The sequence below is a fragment of the Opisthocomus hoazin genome, chromosome 11, assembly GCF_030867145.1.
Source record: "Opisthocomus hoazin isolate bOpiHoa1 chromosome 11, bOpiHoa1.hap1, whole genome shotgun sequence".
NCBI classification, from domain to species: Eukaryota; Metazoa; Chordata; class Aves; order Opisthocomiformes; family Opisthocomidae; genus Opisthocomus; species Opisthocomus hoazin.
The window spans coordinates 20,235,975-20,255,176 of NC_134424.1; the positions used below are offsets into that span (position 1 = coordinate 20,235,975).

General features: G+C 35.9%; 2 protein-coding genes across 4 annotated transcripts in view; one reads left to right on the forward strand and one right to left on the reverse strand.

Annotated features, from left to right (window-relative positions):
* Positions 1 to 19,202, reverse strand: part of CENPP (centromere protein P) — a 146,107-nt gene that overhangs the window by 64,246 nt on the left and 62,659 nt on the right. The window lies entirely within an intron of this gene.
* On the forward strand, positions 117 to 17,571 carry ASPN (asporin). Of its 2 annotated transcripts, XM_075433105.1 has the most exons (9): positions 317 to 333; positions 3,805 to 3,846; positions 5,798 to 6,068; positions 7,982 to 8,094; positions 10,162 to 10,375; positions 10,747 to 10,857; positions 13,266 to 13,359; positions 15,016 to 15,154; positions 16,409 to 17,571. In XM_075433105.1, exons 3-9 carry the CDS (start codon positions 5,822 to 5,824, stop codon positions 16,604 to 16,606), a joined length of 1,116 nt encoding a protein of 371 aa, XP_075289220.1. In that variant the 5' UTR covers positions 317 to 333; positions 3,805 to 3,846; positions 5,798 to 5,821; the 3' UTR covers positions 16,607 to 17,571. The 2 variants fall into 2 exon arrangements, with proteins under 2 accessions (XP_009935747.1, XP_075289220.1); XM_009937445.2 differs by lacking the exon at positions 3,805 to 3,846 and having other exon boundaries at positions 117 to 333.

The window sequence follows — 19,202 nt, forward strand, 5'->3', positions numbered from 1 at the left end:
AGACGTCTAGAGTTAAGCCAGAAGCTTTGGCTGTAATACAAGCAGTGATGAAAAACACATGAGTGGTAACAAGTCGTCTTAATATCATTCTTCAATACTAAGATGGGCTAATCTGAAGCAGTAGTTTACTCTGGTATCACCCACGGTGCCAGGAGGATCAAGAAGTTTGGAAGTGGAATTTTTCTTTATATTTACTTTCCATTTTACAGTACTCAGCCTAACTTCCCTTTTCTCTTTTGTTTTTCTTTTTTGTTTTTAAATACGAACTAACTGGACATAAAGATCTCAGGTGGATTATCACGGTGCTTCTGGAAGAACTATCAAACTCGCAAGGTATGTCCTGTTTGAATACCTATTCTATATAAAGAGCAATAAAGAATTAAGCAACAGGTTGCCAGTCACTATGTGCAGATTAATAATCTCAGGTAATTTAGAGTGAAGTACCACTTTTTGTATGGAACATTTGAAAATCTACTTTGCAGCTGAAATAATCCTGTATTTACTAAATCTGAGCTGCAAAGCAAAAAAAGCTACAGTGAATTATTTAACTATTAAAGAATAACTTGTCAGAAAGACAAATATTTTCCTCAGTTATTACCATCTATGAAAAACTATCCTACAGTTATAGCAGTTCTTATAGTTACAACTCAGTGTTAACTTTCCGTAATTTGGTATTCCAGTTGTGGTTTTTTTGAAGTAGATATCAGCAAAGTAATTAACAATGACACATGAAAGAGTGAACTGTAGAAAAGCTACAATCTAAAAATGCTCACAGATCATGTTCAGTAACACACGAGTCAAGCAGTGCTTTCCATAAGAAGTAAATACTCTCTAAACAGAACTTATTTTGTAAACATGCTATTCATTATTATACTACATAACTTCAGTATTGGACTATATCTCAAGACAGAATAATTTCTTCAGTAGTCTTACTGACCATAAAATATCCCGTTTTCTTAAGCAATTTAAGTAAATCATTAGAGTAGACAAAGAGTTAAACATAAACTCCTTTTATTTCTGGAATGGGACAATGACTAATAGAACCAGAACTATTTTTAAATATAGCTTTCAAAACAGCTATGGTCTTGCCTTTCTTTGGACAAAATCTGTGCACAGAGCAATGATTCGTGTTATTAATGAACACGGGGATTTTTCTTTTCCTCTGTAAAGCTCACCACTGTGTCATTTAAACATTTCCTTTTCAGAAATAATGCCATAGGAAATTTGCCTCCGTACACCAGTAACAGAAGCAATTTCTAAATATAATTTAGAATCCTTTTAAGTTTTAAAACTTTACCTATTAACTCCTTCAGTGTCATAACTGGTAAGGCAACAGTAACCACATGCTGCAGGACTGGCATGCAACTGCCAGGGAATCCAGACTTTCTTTTTTCATGCACACATCCCATATTCACAACATAACTTCTATCCTCACAGAAAAGTGTTTATCTTCCCATAATTCATCTTTAGAACTTTCACATCACAGAACTATTGCACACTTACATGGGAATTTTCCACACAGTCTCTAAAAGGTTTTAATCATATGAACTTACTGTGACAGCACCTGCATCTACTTTGTTATAAATGACAAGTATTATCCTAAACTAACAGCATAAGAAGTTCCTATCTTCCACATGCTGTTTGGCAAGGTGAGTTTTGGTAAAGATCACTACATAAGTGAGGATAAGTATGTCCCAAAGAATCAGTACAGCGATTTTAGGGTTGTTACATACTTCAGGAAAGAAACTCAGCCTTACAGCATCTCTGCATGCAAAGCATACTCTCCACACTCAGTCACCTCACTTTGGGGTGGCCAGCGTTCCAGTGAAAACGTGCTACTCAGAAGCCTTTTGTATGGAAGGAAAGGCAGGATTGCTATAAAGCAGGTGTAACAAAGAAGTATGTGAGCCCTCCTTGAATTTGCTACACTCTTTCTCCAATTCAGCTTCAATGTTCCGGTCTGTAAACATGAGAATGGACAAAGCCAGACTTTGTCCATCGGCTCAGGGTACTGTCCAGCAGAACACCCGAGCCTGCCTAACAGCCTGCACGTGTCAAGAGTGGCTGTCCCACCTCTTCGCATTCCCTCTCTTCCCATTTAATGTCCCGTCCCCCTGAACCAGGCTGTTCCACCCATGTCTTTGCACTGGCTCTGATACTCTGATTCAGATTGTTCACTCGGAAAGAATGTGTTGGATTTTTTTTTTCTTGCTCACATTTTTGTGCTGGTTTAGTGAGTTCAATCAACTCAGTGAACAGCCTGGGTGGAAGAGCTGGTATGAAACAACTGAAAGTGTGGGCTGGGGAGCAGAACCAGCCTTAAGTGGCAGCAGTGGACCATTAGTACAGCTGTATTCATGAACTGCACTTTCTGAAATAATGACTTTAGAAAATTCTTGTGACAAAATAATTAAAGTATTTCCAGAAAGATCACTAGGAACTTGGATTTTAGGCTTTCATTTTCTTTTAATTCTCTTACTCTTGATGTTTAAGCACACAGAAAGTTTGTGTAAGGTCTTTGAGATGTGCTGCAGATTCAGAGCATTTCTACAGAGACATATCAACATCTGTTTACTGGGAAACTCCAAACCTCAGCCAGGAAATAAACTTATAACCTCCATAAACTCCAATTCTTTGGAACCCACTCTTTGGCATTTCTTTGGCAAATGCAAACCTGGAGTCAAACTTGATTACCATCCGTAACTACAAAGCCAATTAGCAATAAGGATTTCCTAATGGCAAAGTGGGAAGATGAAGCAAGGGCTTTTTCTCTTTCAGGGAGTGGTGAGGGGGAACGACACATGACGACACATATTTCAGCACAACTTTTCTAGAACTGTTTGTGAACAACACATGTTTTTCAAGAGTTCAAATTGCCCACTACTCCCATCACAGCCTAAACCTTTCCATAGTGTGAAATCATAATATTAGTTTTCTGATTATCTGAAAGGAAATACGCAACCCATTTGCTACAGGTGCAAGTGTGGAAACAGATTTTTAGATTGTTTCATAAAACAACTTGCTAGCACCAGATCCAGAAGAGTATTCAGGAATGTCAGTGGAAGCTTATCTTATAGATACACTAAAACTATACATCCAGCGCCCAACACAAATAGAAGTCAGCAGGGACACAGAAACTAGATGTCCCAAGACATGAGACATGCCATGACACTTGATATTCTACATGCAGAAACTCTACAACAACATTGGATAAACCACATAGTGTTTTGTCATTTAATACCTAAGCAGCCAGGGAAATAAGAACAGCCTGAGTGCCCATCTGTGAAAACCCAGTCATTGAAACACTTGTTCAAGAATAAGGAGAACTCAGAAGTCTGAAAGGCTTAAAACTCCTCATCTCTTATCTAACAGTATGACTGAAGCATTGAACATTTTGACTGTTTTGCTGCAGCTGAAATACAAGATTGAAAGGGCAAAATATTCCAAAGGTGTACAGCCAGGCATGACCACACTTCTCTCCAAACAAACAAATGTAGGTTCCACATCTTGTTCCCAGCACTGTTCATATTCAAAGACTCTTTCAAGAAAACACATTGTATAGGACTGCAAGTACAACTATAAAATTCTTTCTAGAAGCATCGAAAGAGAACATTACTTTGAACACAAAGGAAAATATATGGGGAAAAAACATACGTGAAGATTCTTTTAAGAGATTGTTAAATCAGTAAAAGGTACACACTACTCCCCAAATCAGTATGACTGGAAGATTACAATAAATATTAAACTTACAGTTATATGCTGCATGTCTGCAAGATACAAAGTACATTGTGCTTCTGTTTGCAGACAGATTTGAGGGGAAGGAGTCACTGCATGCTTTTCGAAAGGGTGAGTTTTATGTAATCTAAATACTGTTAGCTTTTTTTCTTTTCATACACCGTGAAACATATACAGTAATAGTAGAAGCAATATATGCCATACACAGCATTTTAATGCTGTTAAGAACCGTATACAAGAAACATCAAAATGACCTCGTACAGAAAAAAGCAATACAAACAAAACCTCAGCATTTTGAATGAGCCAGTCAACATGCTTGTACAAACCAGTACACTCCTCTTCCTGTGATTGAGAACCAATGACATAATTGCCTACATAAAGACATTTTTCTGTTATAAACAGATCAGCAAGCATTTAATTAGGTGATCAAAGAAGAATTGACATCCGTTTAGTATTTGCCTAAAGAGGTCTATGATAGTCTAAATAGTAACATTTTTAGAAACAGGATACGTATAATTAAATGTATAGCCGCCCCTCTTGGTTTGCACAGCGTGCTGTAGGTTCCGAACGACTTCCGGAATTGGGCTCCAGAGGGCAACATGTAGAGCTGAGGGCCAAATTCACAGTCTTCTCTCACAGAGTTGCAAAACATCCTGTGGCAATTCTTACTATCTCTATTTTCCCTTGTGGCTAGTTTTGTAGGAGTATTTGGTCAATAAAATCACCTTTAGAATAAATCCAGGGTATGTAGAAAATATCTAAGGGTTTTGAACTATTGATCACCATTACTCAGATAATGCACTGCAGTGTAGTTAAAGGCTGGACTCCTGGTTTTTCCCAGTCAGGTGTGGCTAAAAAATCTGGTAAAACTAGAACTTAAGAGGCAGACTCGAAGTGAATGAACAGCTGTAATGAGACAGTCTGACGTATTCTTTAAAGACAAATTTACTTTTTAAATCCTTCATAACTTGTGTATTCTTCTCAATGTCATCAGGAAAAAAATAATTGTAGCTATCTGACATGGGATTTTCTGCTTTGAAGGTGCCCTAATTGAGCCAACGTGTTTCTGTCTTCCAGGACAAAGGACACTTGATTACACAAGAAAGATACTTTCAAGTTATGGGTAATCTAGAAAGCTGATGGGTTTTACAGCATTAAATTCCAGCACGGCACATTTTCATCTCCTATCAGCTGGCTGCCTAGCTATCATGTACAGTCCCTATGATGACAAAGCTAGGTTGAAAAAATCCCATGTTTATTGAAAAAATATGCAGACAAAACTACTGGCTTCCAGCTTTTTTCTAGATGTAATTTAAGTTACTGATTTCAAATGACACAGATTCATAACCTGCAAGCCCTTGTCAAAGAAAAGAGTCCTCATCAAATAGTCAATACAAATGTGTTTGCCTGCAGAAGTGAACTTGTATCAATAGCGGTAGTAAACACCTGACCGGAATATGGGAAAAGCTGTTGTCAGAACTGAAAATTAGCTATTTTTTACAGATTAGAATAAGAAGAGTTTAATTAGAAGTGTACAGGTAGTAGAATAACAAGTCTTTAGGGAGTATCCTGATGACTGAACTTCATGTATCAGTAATCAAGTATTTCCCAATTTTCTAGACACAAGTAATGCACATATGCCCATGTATCCTATTAAAAATATTTTTTCTGTCAAGAATGAATAAAATAAATACAATTCCAAGTTCTGGCAAAATTTACTACAAAAATTACACTTCAAAGCTTGAAGCAAATGATGATACTATTTTTTAAACTCAATCAAAAAACTTTGCTATAACATGCATGCCTACTGAATTTCACTTAAACAATATTTTAATAATATTATTATAATCTATGGTTTTATGATAATAGTTCGTATTTTAGAGACTATTTTTAATATTCTTCATCTTTCATATACTAATTAAAACTTAATATTCATAGCAGACCATTTTTCAGGACCAGAGACTGTAGCAGTGAATGAAGTAAACAGTTCAATACCGTTATTTGCTGTTTGACATTCACCAGTTCTTGTGTTTGGGTTTGTTTGTTTAATGTCCTCTTCAAGATCGGCTATCCTGATTAAGAAGATATGAAACAATACACGCTCCTTCTCTTCTTGGCTTTGTGCTCTGCCAAACCTCTCATTGGTCCTTCGTATTTTACACTAAAGAATATGATGCTCCAAGATATGGAAGAAGACGATGATGACTATGATGATGACAATTCTTTATTTCCAACCACTGAACCAATTATGCCACTAATTCCTTTTGATCTATTCCCAATATGCCCATTTGGATGCCAGTGCTACGTGAGAGTCGTCCATTGCTCTGACCTAGGTAAGAACGAATTTGTCCTCCACTGGACTCTCCTTTGGAGGATTTGCATTTTAAGAGATGAATTCTATGGCTCCATAAATCGCATACATTTGCATATTCCTGTACTAGACATTTTCAAAATGAGCTTACATTTTTTCAGTTAGGTTTGCAAATCATATCTAATTCGTGTTCAGCAACTAATCTGTGTCCACCATTTTTTACAACACAAATGTTTTCCCAGTTCTATTGCAACAGTTCAGAAAAGTAATAAGCTGCTATAGCCCCCTTCCATTAGCAATGACTTCTAACGATAACAAGACAGAACAGAAAGGCACTTAGAAGATGTAACAAATAACTGTAAAACTATTTAACTGAATACTGATCAGGGTTTGTAAGTATGTAATAATTCGCACAGCTTTTTAACCACCAAAAGAACAATCACAGAATGTGAAAATGCGTATATTTACATTTTAGATTACAGTTTCTCCTGTTTCTTTTACTTGCATGAAGTTATAGCCAAACAGAGCAGCACAAAAGTTTGCTGTATCTCCTGTTCGCATTAGACAAGCTATTAGTCCTCTCTCTCAAAAAAGACTATGGCTGAAGTACTTCATACACAACTACAAAGCAACAGGTCAAATGACAAGAAAGCATAACAACGGAAAAAGGGGCCATAAATAAATCACAAGGAAGTTTAATGCGAATGCATAAACGGGATATAACCTATTTGCTCAGCTTAACTTCCACTGAAGTGCACATCACTTTTTTAACCAAAGGCAAATATGCTACTGTCACTGTTGCAGATACACACCAGTCCCTAAATACGAAATCATTATTAATCACACCAGTTTGAATTAGTGTTCATTGACGTTTTCCCGTGATTCAAGGTAATCGGAAGACTATGCTCCTGCCAGTAGCACAGCGACAATAATATTCGTTCTCATCACAGCTCTGCCACCATCCTAAACTTATGCCTAGACTTCTCATGTCTTAGAAACATTGAGTCAATACATAAATTGCTGTTTTCGTTTGGTTTTTTAATATGTCATTATTAAGGAATCAAATTAAAATTTGCTGACAGCAATAAACTGTGGTTATTGCATCTGGTCTACAGATTGCAAACCATATGACTTAAGTCCACACATAGAAAAAATAGACTTGATCTTTAAATAAGTGTAACCTATTAATTATGGAATAATTGTGAATAAACTGGACCAGCATTTAGCATCTGATGCATCAGCATTTCCACTGAAAAGAAAGTTACTATCCCTTCCTAATGTCTTCTGCTATTCAGGATCTCAGATGGCATGAACTGAAGGGGGTTGGTAACTGAACAGTGAACTGGGTTGGGGGATTTATACAACTGGTAATTAGGTGCTGGCAGCTGGAAGACCATCCTTCGCTCACTTTTACCAAGAATACATTTCTCAGCCCTGATGTTAACTGTATGTCTATAGAAGCAAACGTGCCAACACAGCAGCACAGAGGAGAGAAAGGAGCATTCAAGCACTGAGAGAAATCCCTCAAAGCCACTGCAACTGCCCTGTTCCTCCAACACAGAACCACAGCCCCAAATCCTCTGAGGGCTGCTTTCACCAGGGACTTCAGCAGCTTCCCTAGAGAACCACCTGTGTTCCAAGGCTGCTCTTTCACAGATACAAAGAAGCTGCAATGAGCACCCCATTCAAGCTTTTCATGGTCAGGGTAGAAACAGTTGCTCCTGAAACTATCCACACATTTTTGTCATATATTGTTACATAATTAGTTCTTCTCATTATCAAATATTCCTTTTTATCCTTTGCTTTATGGCTGTTCATACTGTCTTTCCCATCATAATCATCAACAATCGTACTGTGTTTTGCTGTTTAGCAGATTTTTCTTTGGACTTGTATACAGGCATGTAATGTTTCTGTTCATGTCACATACTTAAATAGGTTTGACATCAATACCTCGCAACATTCCACCAGATACTCGTATGATTGACCTTCAAAACAACAAAATTAAAGAGGTCAAGGAAAACGATCTCCAAGGACTCACTTCACTTTATGTAAGCTTGTTGTTTTCCAAATTTGAAATTTTATTTAGCAATTTGAAATATTTTGACACTTTAAAAATACAAATGGTATTTTTCTTCTCCAATAATATCCATAAAAATAGAGTCTAACACCAGCATATTTGACAGATCACACATAGTAAGAAGCAAATGTCTTTGGGCTGTAAGAACTATGCTACTTCCTACAAAATCCAGGAAATGTACCATTTGTATCTTACCAAAAAGATCCTTATGATTTATTCAGTCCTTAGCATGCACAGAAACACTCCCTAGAATTTAAAATCTGCAAGACAAGTGCTCCTTTTTTATCTGCTTATCTGCAAAATAGCAGAAAGAACTTAATCTCACAGGAGAACTATAACAATATTTTCCGAGGGTATTCTCAAAAGCACACAGCATACAACTAACAAATACACCACTGAAACTAATGTCACAAATCCAATCGACCTGAACAGAAAACAGACCAACACTGAATTACTGAAGGTACGCACATACAGACAGGATTTAAATAATGAAAGAAAACAGGAAAGTCTCAGAAGCCTGGAAAGGTAGATTACATCTGTTTTGGAATACTTATTTCCATAAGATATCACTCTAGATGCATTATCAACAAATATTGACAATTTAAAAATTTTCATTGTAAAAATGACAAATCTGTTCCACAAGTTATAGCAAATTAAGGACATTCTATTCCACATCAAAAAAACATGAAACACACATTAAACAATGTAAACCAAATTCTTTTCAGTCATATTTGGTTTCTCAACAAAAAGTGAAAATTTACTGGATCTAGATGTTTATTAATGATCTTGTTAACTAGCATGGGTTAAGCTAGGATAGAAAAATTAGGAACCATATAAATTAATTGTTTGCAACAAGGTGTTTCCAATTCCTCTTAAGTGTCTTGCGGCTGGGTAAAGAATGGTCTTCCCAGCAAGTAAAACACACTAACTGTGGTTTATATTCAGCCCAAAAGATAATACAGAAATTAATTTCCAGTGACTGAGAAAGTCACTGGAATACATCAGCAATCATCACATATATATTGAGTAACCACTTAATTATGTGACAGCTGACAACTTTTGAGCTGTTTTGATTTTTCTCATCAGTTAATTTGTGGCAAGGTTTTTACTGAAAGCAAAGTTTACTTTGTACAATTTGTCTGAGTCCTCATCTGTTTAGCAAAGGCACAGATGGCAACTTGGATTAGGAAGGAGCATTTCCTGTTTATTTCCTTAAGATATCCCCATTTTTTTCTGGGAAACAAAGATTAAGCCTGTAGTGCTCTGCTCCACTCCCCCCCCCCCCCCCCCCCCCCAAATTCCAGAAAGCAGATGACTTACCAACAGCTCAAAGAAGTAAAAAACGAACAAAAATGAATGCTCTAGACATGGAAATGCAGAGAGGCGATTTGACACGCAAAATAATTTCAAAGAATTCATATTTTGTAGTAACTCATTACAAGTTCTCTGATAACACATAGTAACCAAGAATAAAAAACTGTCCCAAAAAAGCACCAGTGTACTGTACAGTCAAGAGACTTGAATTCTCATGAGTTGAAAAATTATGGGAAATAAGATAAATTCATGTGTGTATACTAGTTGTATACAGATATTACCTTAAGAAATTCAGATTAGAAACCCGACTTTTATTTTGCAGCATTACACTGAAATAAAAGATGAAATTCTGAGTTTTGAGAATTTGTTTGCATTAACAACAATAAAAAAAGAATATAACCCCCATACAATCCCACAAAATATATGAAAACAAACAGACTTGTTTTCCCAATTCTTCTCATTATTGTTGGCACCTTGCTAGCTCTGCCTAGTTTTTCCCTGCCTTCTAGTTGATGGTCCAGCTTCCAGGGTCTTTTTTGTTTTTCCCAATCAAGTAAAATGCCCAGAGTATACACAAAGTGCTGAAGTTTGGTATGATGGAGAATCAAAATATTTTTAATACTTAATTGTTAAATGATATATCAAATTCATTACCTAAAATTCATAATCGTAACGTTCCTATAAAGGGATATTTTTTTTGCATTGCTCTTCCCATATCTCATAGGCACTGGCTTTGAACAACAATAAAATATCCAAGATCCATCCAAAAGCTTTTCAACCAACAAAGAAGCTACGACGACTGTATTTGTCCCATAACCAGCTAACTGAGATTCCAACAAACCTACCAAAAACTTTAGCAGAGCTCAGAATTCATGCTAATAAGGTTAAGAAAATCCACAAGGATGCATTTCAAGGAATGAAGTCTCTACATGTTTTAGGTAAGTCCAATTAACTAGAAAACATCTTTATAGAAACATATCATACATAATCTTCGTTCAAATCTTTCCCTAATGTGCAAACTCCTTTTTGAGATATACCCATGCTATGGAAACTCTCTTTCACAACTGAATTTCTACTTGCAGTTGCTGCGTAGGTCAAGTTTCTGGTAACCCTGCACGCCAAGTTAGACAGCTTTCATTCACTGAAAGCTGTGACTTCCACTCCTCAGAATACGTTATCAAAGTGAAACGTTAATTAATGCACAGAACATCAGAAGTTAGAAATAAAATTACATCAGCTGTTTATAACTTGGTCTAACACACACAAAAATCCTATGCCATAAATACTTTCTTTTTTCCCCCTTGGACAGAAATGAGTGCAAATCCGCTTGACAATGGTGGAATAGAGCCGGGGGCTTTTGAAGGAGTAAATATCTACCATATAAGAATTGCAGAAGCTAAATTAACTTCAGTTCCTAAAGGTATGCTTTGTTTTACCTTTTCTGTTTTACCTCTATCAGATACTCCTAAAGAAAATGCTTTAACATCTATATGATTTTTAAAACGTTCATAAATTCTGCTTTGTATTTTTCATTACTACCAAACCTCCTCCTGCCTTATTTTTCGTTTTGTACTTAGTATCCAACCCTACATCCCCAAAGTCCGCATGCGTGCGAGCACATGCTCGCTCTCCAGCCCCGTTCCTGCCTTCTCCCTGTCAGGCAGCCTGCTCCTCTCAGTCACCCAGAGACTCTTCTCAGGAGAAACAATGTGAAGAAAATGATAATGAGATGTCTCTTCACATCTTTCACACCAGCCTCTCAAAAATCCTTACAAAGAAAGAACAAACCCCTTGGTATTTGGTCTGGGTCATAAGGGATACAGAATCATCACTTCCTTTACACACCTAAAATGAAAACCCAAAATCTCTAACTTCAATTTGGAATGTTTCAAGTGACTCTGTAGCTCAAATATGCACTGCAGCATAACTTTGCATAAATTTACACCTTAATACAAAACTCATTGCAGCATTTTATACATCTTTTGATGGCGCTTTGCTAAGTGAAATGAACATTTTAATTAAAGTCAGCATAACATACTACAAAATGAAGTCACTCCTTCATATAAAACAATTGACATGCGATTTAGAGGTAGCAATAAATAGAAATACTAACTTCACAAATCACTGACATCCACACACAAAAAAGTAGCACGAAGGAACTCATTACAACACTCTATCTGCGTTTTCTGTAGACCAACGTAGTATTTAACCAAATTCTCATGATTTTCGACTGCTCAGAACAACTAGCTAAGAGAAGACCGGAGGAAACAAAGCATAATACCGTATATTATATCATTCATTAACTTACAGGGAAACTAAATGTTGGCCCGTAAGATATTTATTTTTGGATCATTCAGATAAAGAACCTGTTTCTTATTAAATGTAATGTCTTCTTGTAGAGAGAGATATATATGCAAAAGCATCCCCATTGAAGAGAACACTAAAAACTCAACAAACAAAACCAATTCAGTTCAATTGTTGAAGTAATTTTAAGATCTGAAACTATCTGGCTGCCTATGGTGACACTCTCCAACACACACAAAAAGACATTCTTCCAGTATAATCATACTATCTCCTGTCACTTAGCACAAAAAAAAATGCACATAAAATGATTCAGATTTTGTCTTTGTTAGAGAGATCTCCTATAAGGAAACAGCGGTCCAATATGTGGTGTCAAATACATTGACAAATCATAAGCAGGACTTCATGGTGAACACACTCTACACAAATGGAAACTAAGTTTGTAGAGTAGATCCTTCTACCTGCAAATGTTACAATGACACAAAAAGATTTTTAAAAAATGTAACTTACAAAATGCACCTTCAAATCTAATTTGGACAGATGGGTAGTCTTCCCTCTTAATACTGCAACTCAGACACAAGCAGCACCTGGCAGAATTGTAAACTGGAAAAAACCCCAAACACACACACCCCCAAAGCACGCCAACTGGCATGAAGCCAGACTGTAAAGCATGTCCCTTTCCTTCAGCATTGTAACCCTACAACAGCTAGCACCGTTGGGAGTGTGGGAGCACTGCTTGCCTAAGCCACATTAGTAACAGATATATGTGGTTTGTCTTGCTCGGTGTCAGGGTGCCACCTAGACAAATGCTGGGAAAACTGAACATAGATCAGCAAATTGAGATTCTAACTTGTGACTATCTTTGCCTGCCCTCGCTAAAAGAAGATGGTAAAAACATTCTCCACCTCCTGGCCCATTCACTGGCAGTTCTGAATGGTGACCATTTGGTACCACATGAGAAAACATTCTGCGTAGCAGTACAGGAAAGAGCATACCAAAAATCTCCTTTCCCTTAGAGAGTGCTGAAAGCCTCTCTCCCAGATCACCTTAGGGGCTGTAATAGCACAATTGTTACATCGTGAGGAAAATATCTACCAAAAACTGTCACAGGGTTCCACAGGAGTAGGATTTTGACTACCAGCTCTTAGATAATTACACATAACGTACAATTTACATTTATGACGAGTTAACCAAAAGTACATGAAAGCCATTATAAAGAAAGCTAGCAAATTACATCAAATTTTGGAACTCTGAAATATTCACACTACCATACACACTTTCACATCTTATTTTTTTCAGAAAAGTTACTATTTTAAACCAGATTATGTTAATGATTTTTTTTAATTAAAAAAAGTAACATACTTGTATCTAACAGCCATTTCTTTGATGCAGACACACCCCTGCCCCCCAGAAGATTCTTCACCCAATCCTAAACACAAAGGAAAGCAGCTGTTTGGAGCATAATAAATATTCCAACAAAAACAAGTTGGCTTATTTTTCTTATATTATGCATTTGTTTTTCATCAGAATTGCCCTCCAGTCTACTAGAACTTCATTTAGATGACAATAAGATCACAACAATCGAACTTGAAGATTTTAACCGGTATAAAGATCTTCAAAGGTAAAATTCCCATGCAGAATTCTTCTATTTGATAAAAGGTCAGACCTGACAGGATGTCTTATTTGATACTTCTTTTGGAGAATAGGCAAAAAGAGAATTAAAAATTTTAAGTGTTTTAGTAAGAACCACTGTAAATAAAATCAAACTTAAAACAAAACAAACATTACCCTTGTTATTACCTGTCTTGCCTACAGTTCACAACAGAAGTGTATGTTAAGAACAGCATCTGGTTACAAAATGTAATCATCATAAGTTCTTACCTCTTGGCACCCAGGCGCTGTATAATATAGCATGGCTTTTATGTAATACCTCTTAATGCGCTAGTAGTAATATGCCTCAATTAAGCATTGCATGTATTTTTCATCCTCAGAATACGTGAACCTTTGTGGTCCCATTATTTCTCAACAGTGTCCAGTATTTTTCTCTGGCCTGTTCCCTACCAGGCCCAGGTACTTTAACTCCCTGGTTACTCACCTCACAAATCATGCCCCAAAAATGAAGTACACAGCAACACCAACTGATTTTTGTATTAGGAACTGAATGCCTTTCTTGCAATTAAATTTATAGGATTTAAGAGTCATAATACCTTTTTTATTCCAGAGGAGGCCTAAGTGTACTGAAAGGAGACACTCCATACATATCCAAAAGAAAAAATATACAAGGATGGCAGGAAAAGGAAAATTTAAGTCTTGTTTCTAGAAACACATGGGGAAACTGGTGAATTATAATAGAAGACAAATTCACCTGCTGAAAACTAGCCTGAGAGAAATACAGCAGCTGGTAAAGGAAACAACTTGATAACTGTTTCCAAATGTGATAGGGTTTAAGAAAAAATGCAGGTTTCTAAGAAATGTATCACCAAGGTAGCCAAAAGAAGGAGGTTCTTTCTGCAAAGCTCAGTTAAGTACTCTGAAAATATGACTGGGCAGCACTCAATTTTGGATTTGGTAATAGAAACTACTATCAAAGAGGAACTACTGAATTGCATTTAGTTGAGTTTCTGAAGAAATCAAGAAAGAAAGAAGAAAAAGGGGATCGCAGAATGCGTGGAAAGAGCAATTCCAAACTGACCTCTGCCTCTGCCTTCTGAATCATCTTCCTAGCAATGCAGGCTGAAGTCTTACAGGAAAAAAATATACAAAGAAGGCCTAAATTAAGGAAAAGTGGAAGTAGGAAAGCAGGTAGTCCTGATATTATTAAAATACAAAGTTTTTGACTAAGCTATATATATATGTTTCTTTACAAGACTTGCTCTTCTTTGGCTATCTATCAGAACAACACTTTTTATTACTGTGAGTACACTTTGTAGCTCTACTACTTGATAAAAGGGCATGATTTATTTTACAAGCAGATTGGTTGATGTTTCTCATTTTGACTCTTGCCACTAAACGTAGAATAACTGCATGCATAACTGGACAATTGCTCACATCAGGCTACCTGCTGTCCTTTAAGAGGAGATTAATTTACGAAGAAAAAATTTTTGTTAGATCAATGATGGGGTTTTATTGAGCTAGGATTTCATCATCCTTCCCTAGTTCTTTTTTTCCCCTATGTCTACCCCTATGTATTTCAGACTTTAAAGAAAGAAGTATGCTGTTCAATGCTGTTGTGAATCTCAATTAATCTTGAATTAAATGTTCCTTGTACTATTTCTAGGCTAGGCCTTGGGAATAATAAAATCAAAGATGTGGAAAATGGAAGTTTTGCCAACATACCAAGTATACGTGAAATCCATCTTGAAAAAAATAAGCTCAAGAAAGTTCCTCCTGGATTACCCGAACTGAAATATCTGCAGGTAATATATTAAATTTAATAGAAAGCTCTGGTTTTTACGAGTTGTTTGACTTTCACACTGCTGTACATCTTAGGACATAATTAAAAAGCATAGTTAACTGTCATATATTTTGACATGACTTTCATACGAGGAAAGTCTGAAATCATGTATGTACTTAAGGAAATAAACAAGAACCAACAGCAGGAACACTTCCTATAAAAAAAAAAAAAGGAAAACAACTTGCTACACCCATGAAATGTTCTCAGAAAGTTTGTTACAGATTTATTATAGTTTTCCGTATTAGCAAGCCAGAATGGAAATTTTTCCATTTCCATGCTGAAAAGCCTTAAATCCAATGAAAATGATTTCTAAGGCTGAAATGATGAGATTAAGATTTTAAAATTTGTATTTAGAACTAGATAAATTATGCAATAAAATGTTCCCAAAATACATTTATTTACTGAATTCTGTAATAGCAATTAAAATCAAATAGGTCTTAGGACATACCTTAGGATACAGAGCAGAACAAAGCTTGGGGAAACATGAAGAAATGCACAGGTGACAGAACATATAAGCTATTTCGTAAAAGCTTTTACATCTGAATTTCACTTCTTTCCACGTTCCATTTCACTTCCAGTTAAAGTAAAATCTTTTGAGATACATATATGTGCTAATAAAAAAAAAACACCACCAAAAATCCAACATATCAACTTACAGTGTAATGTAAAATTAGATATACAAACAAAATAATAATTCTGCCAATGTACGTTATTTTGCTTTAATTCTAAATTCTACTATCACAAGCCCTTTTTTTTTTACTAATTTAAGCTACATCAGCATTAGACTTATCTGTTCCTATAATCATAACGACAAATCTCTTCTAAAGTCAACTTTTCTAGAGACTATTTTAAAAAATTAATCTGATTAGAATCACAGCAAATTTGCATTATGAGAGAATATAATACTGCATCATTATAATTCTTACTGTAAGAGAGCATAAAACTGCATTTTAGGAAAATGTTCTATAGGAACAGAGTCAAATTATTCTGACAACACACTGACAAAATACCATATAACTTTTTTTTGTGGGAAAACTGTGGCAAGAGGGAGACATTTTTAAAAGATTTAATAAAAATTTTTAATTCCTGTTACTACTAAGGTCTGCATCCAACTGGTATTATAGCAAACCTCAGTTATCTCTATGCCAATGAATGTTTTGATATTTTTCCCATTTATGTACTAACTCTTACATTTAACTGTTTCTTATTGCTGCAGGTGGTCTTCCTTCATTCTAATCATATTGCAAAACTGGGAGTGAATGATTTCTGTCCAACAGGACGAAGAAAGAAGAAAGCATTATACAGCGGCATAAGCCTCTTCAATAACCCTGTAAAGTACTGGGAGGTTCAGCCTTCAACTTTCCGTTGCATTTTAGCCAGAAACAGCGTGCAACTTGGAAATTTCCTCAAGTGATACTGAAGTTGGTAATTTCAAAAAGCAACTTGTGCAAATCAGTTCTACAATACTTGAAATTTGCAGGAAAATGACAATTTTACACTATTTAACCAGTTTACGAAGTATTTACTATTTCAGAGATAATTAACTAGAAACAATATGTTAGTATGATCCATTATATTATTTGACAATCTTCAACCTACATTTGACTAATTTAAACAAAAGTCTTTGTATCTCATGGAAGGACTCTTGGAAGTGGAACTGGAAACCGTATTTCATGTTTCCCATTACAGATGTTAAATCCTTTCCTTAAATCACGTAAATTTTGACATATTCTTTCTTTCAAATAAATTCTAAAAATCAAGTGGAAGTGACTTTTTCCACAGTAAGGAACTTTTCCTCTTCCAAAAAGTGTTGCAAGAAAAGTTGCAAAACAAGGAGAATTTCTCGTGCCATCTGTGACAATCAACAAAGACACAATAGAAAGGTGTGGTATTGTGAGGCCTTTAGTCTCCAAACTAGAACATATTTTTATAACCTATTAAGATAAAGGTTGGTTTCATATCAAGTACTAACACGCAAAAAACCTTTAAAAGTTTTTGGTATTTTTTCTTGCAACTTTAAGAGGGAAATGTCCTTCAATGTTTTGCTGTCAATATAATTTGATGCTCTCTGAACATTAAAAAGTAGGATTCAAGATTTATCATATGCTTCAAGCTTAATAGGAATGATTATTAAACTCCCTTTAGGCCAGCACAAACATTTTATCTATAACACTTGTAACCATGTTTCTCAATTAATTTTTTCCTCTTTTACATTTTGACATCACACGGGTTAAGAATCCCTCATAAGTACCTTCAAATTGCTGAATGCAAGCAGATAGCTGGAACTCAGCTGCCCTGACTTCTTACACAGGTCAGCACACAGAATTCTCCATATTGACAGTACTGTATAAAATGGATATTTGATATATCTATTTAGTGTATATTTGCTATTGGGATTCAAAATAAATTAAACAAACTTAAAGAATACTTACATTTGTATACTTGATTACATGACAGGTCACTTCAAAACATTCAGAGATTACAACCAAACACCTTTCTGACTCGTCTCTAGGTATTTTCTCTATTCTTCCTTTTTCGAAATCTACGAACCTTGCTGATCATTTACCATTGCTGTTCTTCACAAAGTCAAAAATCCAATGCTTTATTTGAAGTGACTATGGGAAATGACACAGACCAGTTGTAGGAAAAAATATCACACAGAAATCAAGCAACTACTGATCTCTCAGCCCTTCTACCACCTCCTTAAGTACACAAAGCAATAAGCATCAATTCTAACATCTGATCTTTTTCATCTGCTTGGTCTCTTTGCATTTAACATTCTATTAGCCCCACTATGCTGTTGAGACCCAAAACCCCACAGGGAGAGGATGGAGAGCGGGCCAGGAGATGCTTTTACTGAAGAACACTTTTTGCAAACAGAACTTCTATAAAACACATCAATGCAGAATAAAACCAAAACAGAACACAAAAATCAAAACAAAACTGCATATCACCAAGCACCTTTCTATTCGTGGTTTCTGAAGATGTTTCTAAGGCGTGCACTTCCTAGCAAATAACATAGGGAAAGCAGTGCTCAGTACTGAAAATAGTAGTTAATATTGTTCATCCGTTGGTCTAGTTTATATCACAGACTTATTAGCCGTAGCTATGTCTTTATGTATGAAGAGCTATGATCTCTAAACATAGACTGGTATTAGAAGACAAGTCTGATGTATACACAGAATAAAGTACATTTTCCCACTAGGTAATTAGTTAATACACTCCTAGGAATGACAGAACTGTTGATGTACAGTTAGTACGGAGAACGCACATGAGCTTTTACTGCAACTCTGCATTCTCAGCAAAGACAGTCTGAGCCTCTCTATACATTCCACTTGAAATAAATCCAACAGTAACAAATCCAACAGGGCTACAGAGGGAAACAGTCAACCCTTTAAGCCACTTCTACAAGGTTTATGTGGAGCATGGAAGAACATTGAAAAGAACAAGGGCAGAAATAAATAACTGAGAAAGAAACAGCATAGTAACATAATGAATAGCACACCACACAGACTAGTCATTTACCCTAGCATAAATCATCATCACACAAAATGTTTACACTCATACTCAAGCAGGAGCACCTACTACTTCATGGTAACAGCCCCAGTGCACATTCATACCCTCTAGGAAATATCAGCCTTCTCTTAACCATAGGCTACCCTGACTTGTACTACCACAAACAGCTCATTACCTCATACCAGAGAGACAAAGCATTGTCAATGACAACTAACTGTCCAAGTAGAAAGTGAAGATTTGAAATAAATGCCCATTCTTATCTATTTACAGCTAAAAAGCTGAAGTCCTTAATGGTCTACAAAAGGTTGACTGCCTATAAACATTACTATCAAAAATATAGAGGAAAGGCAAATAAAGGACGAGGCAGGAAAACTTGTAGCTGACCGGAAGGTAACCAAGAGCCAAAAAAGATCTGAGGGACTTCCAGTTGGAAAGAGTGGTCAAGTAGCAACATAACAGCAGAAAGAAGTTCAATCCTAAAAAAGGTCAAGAAT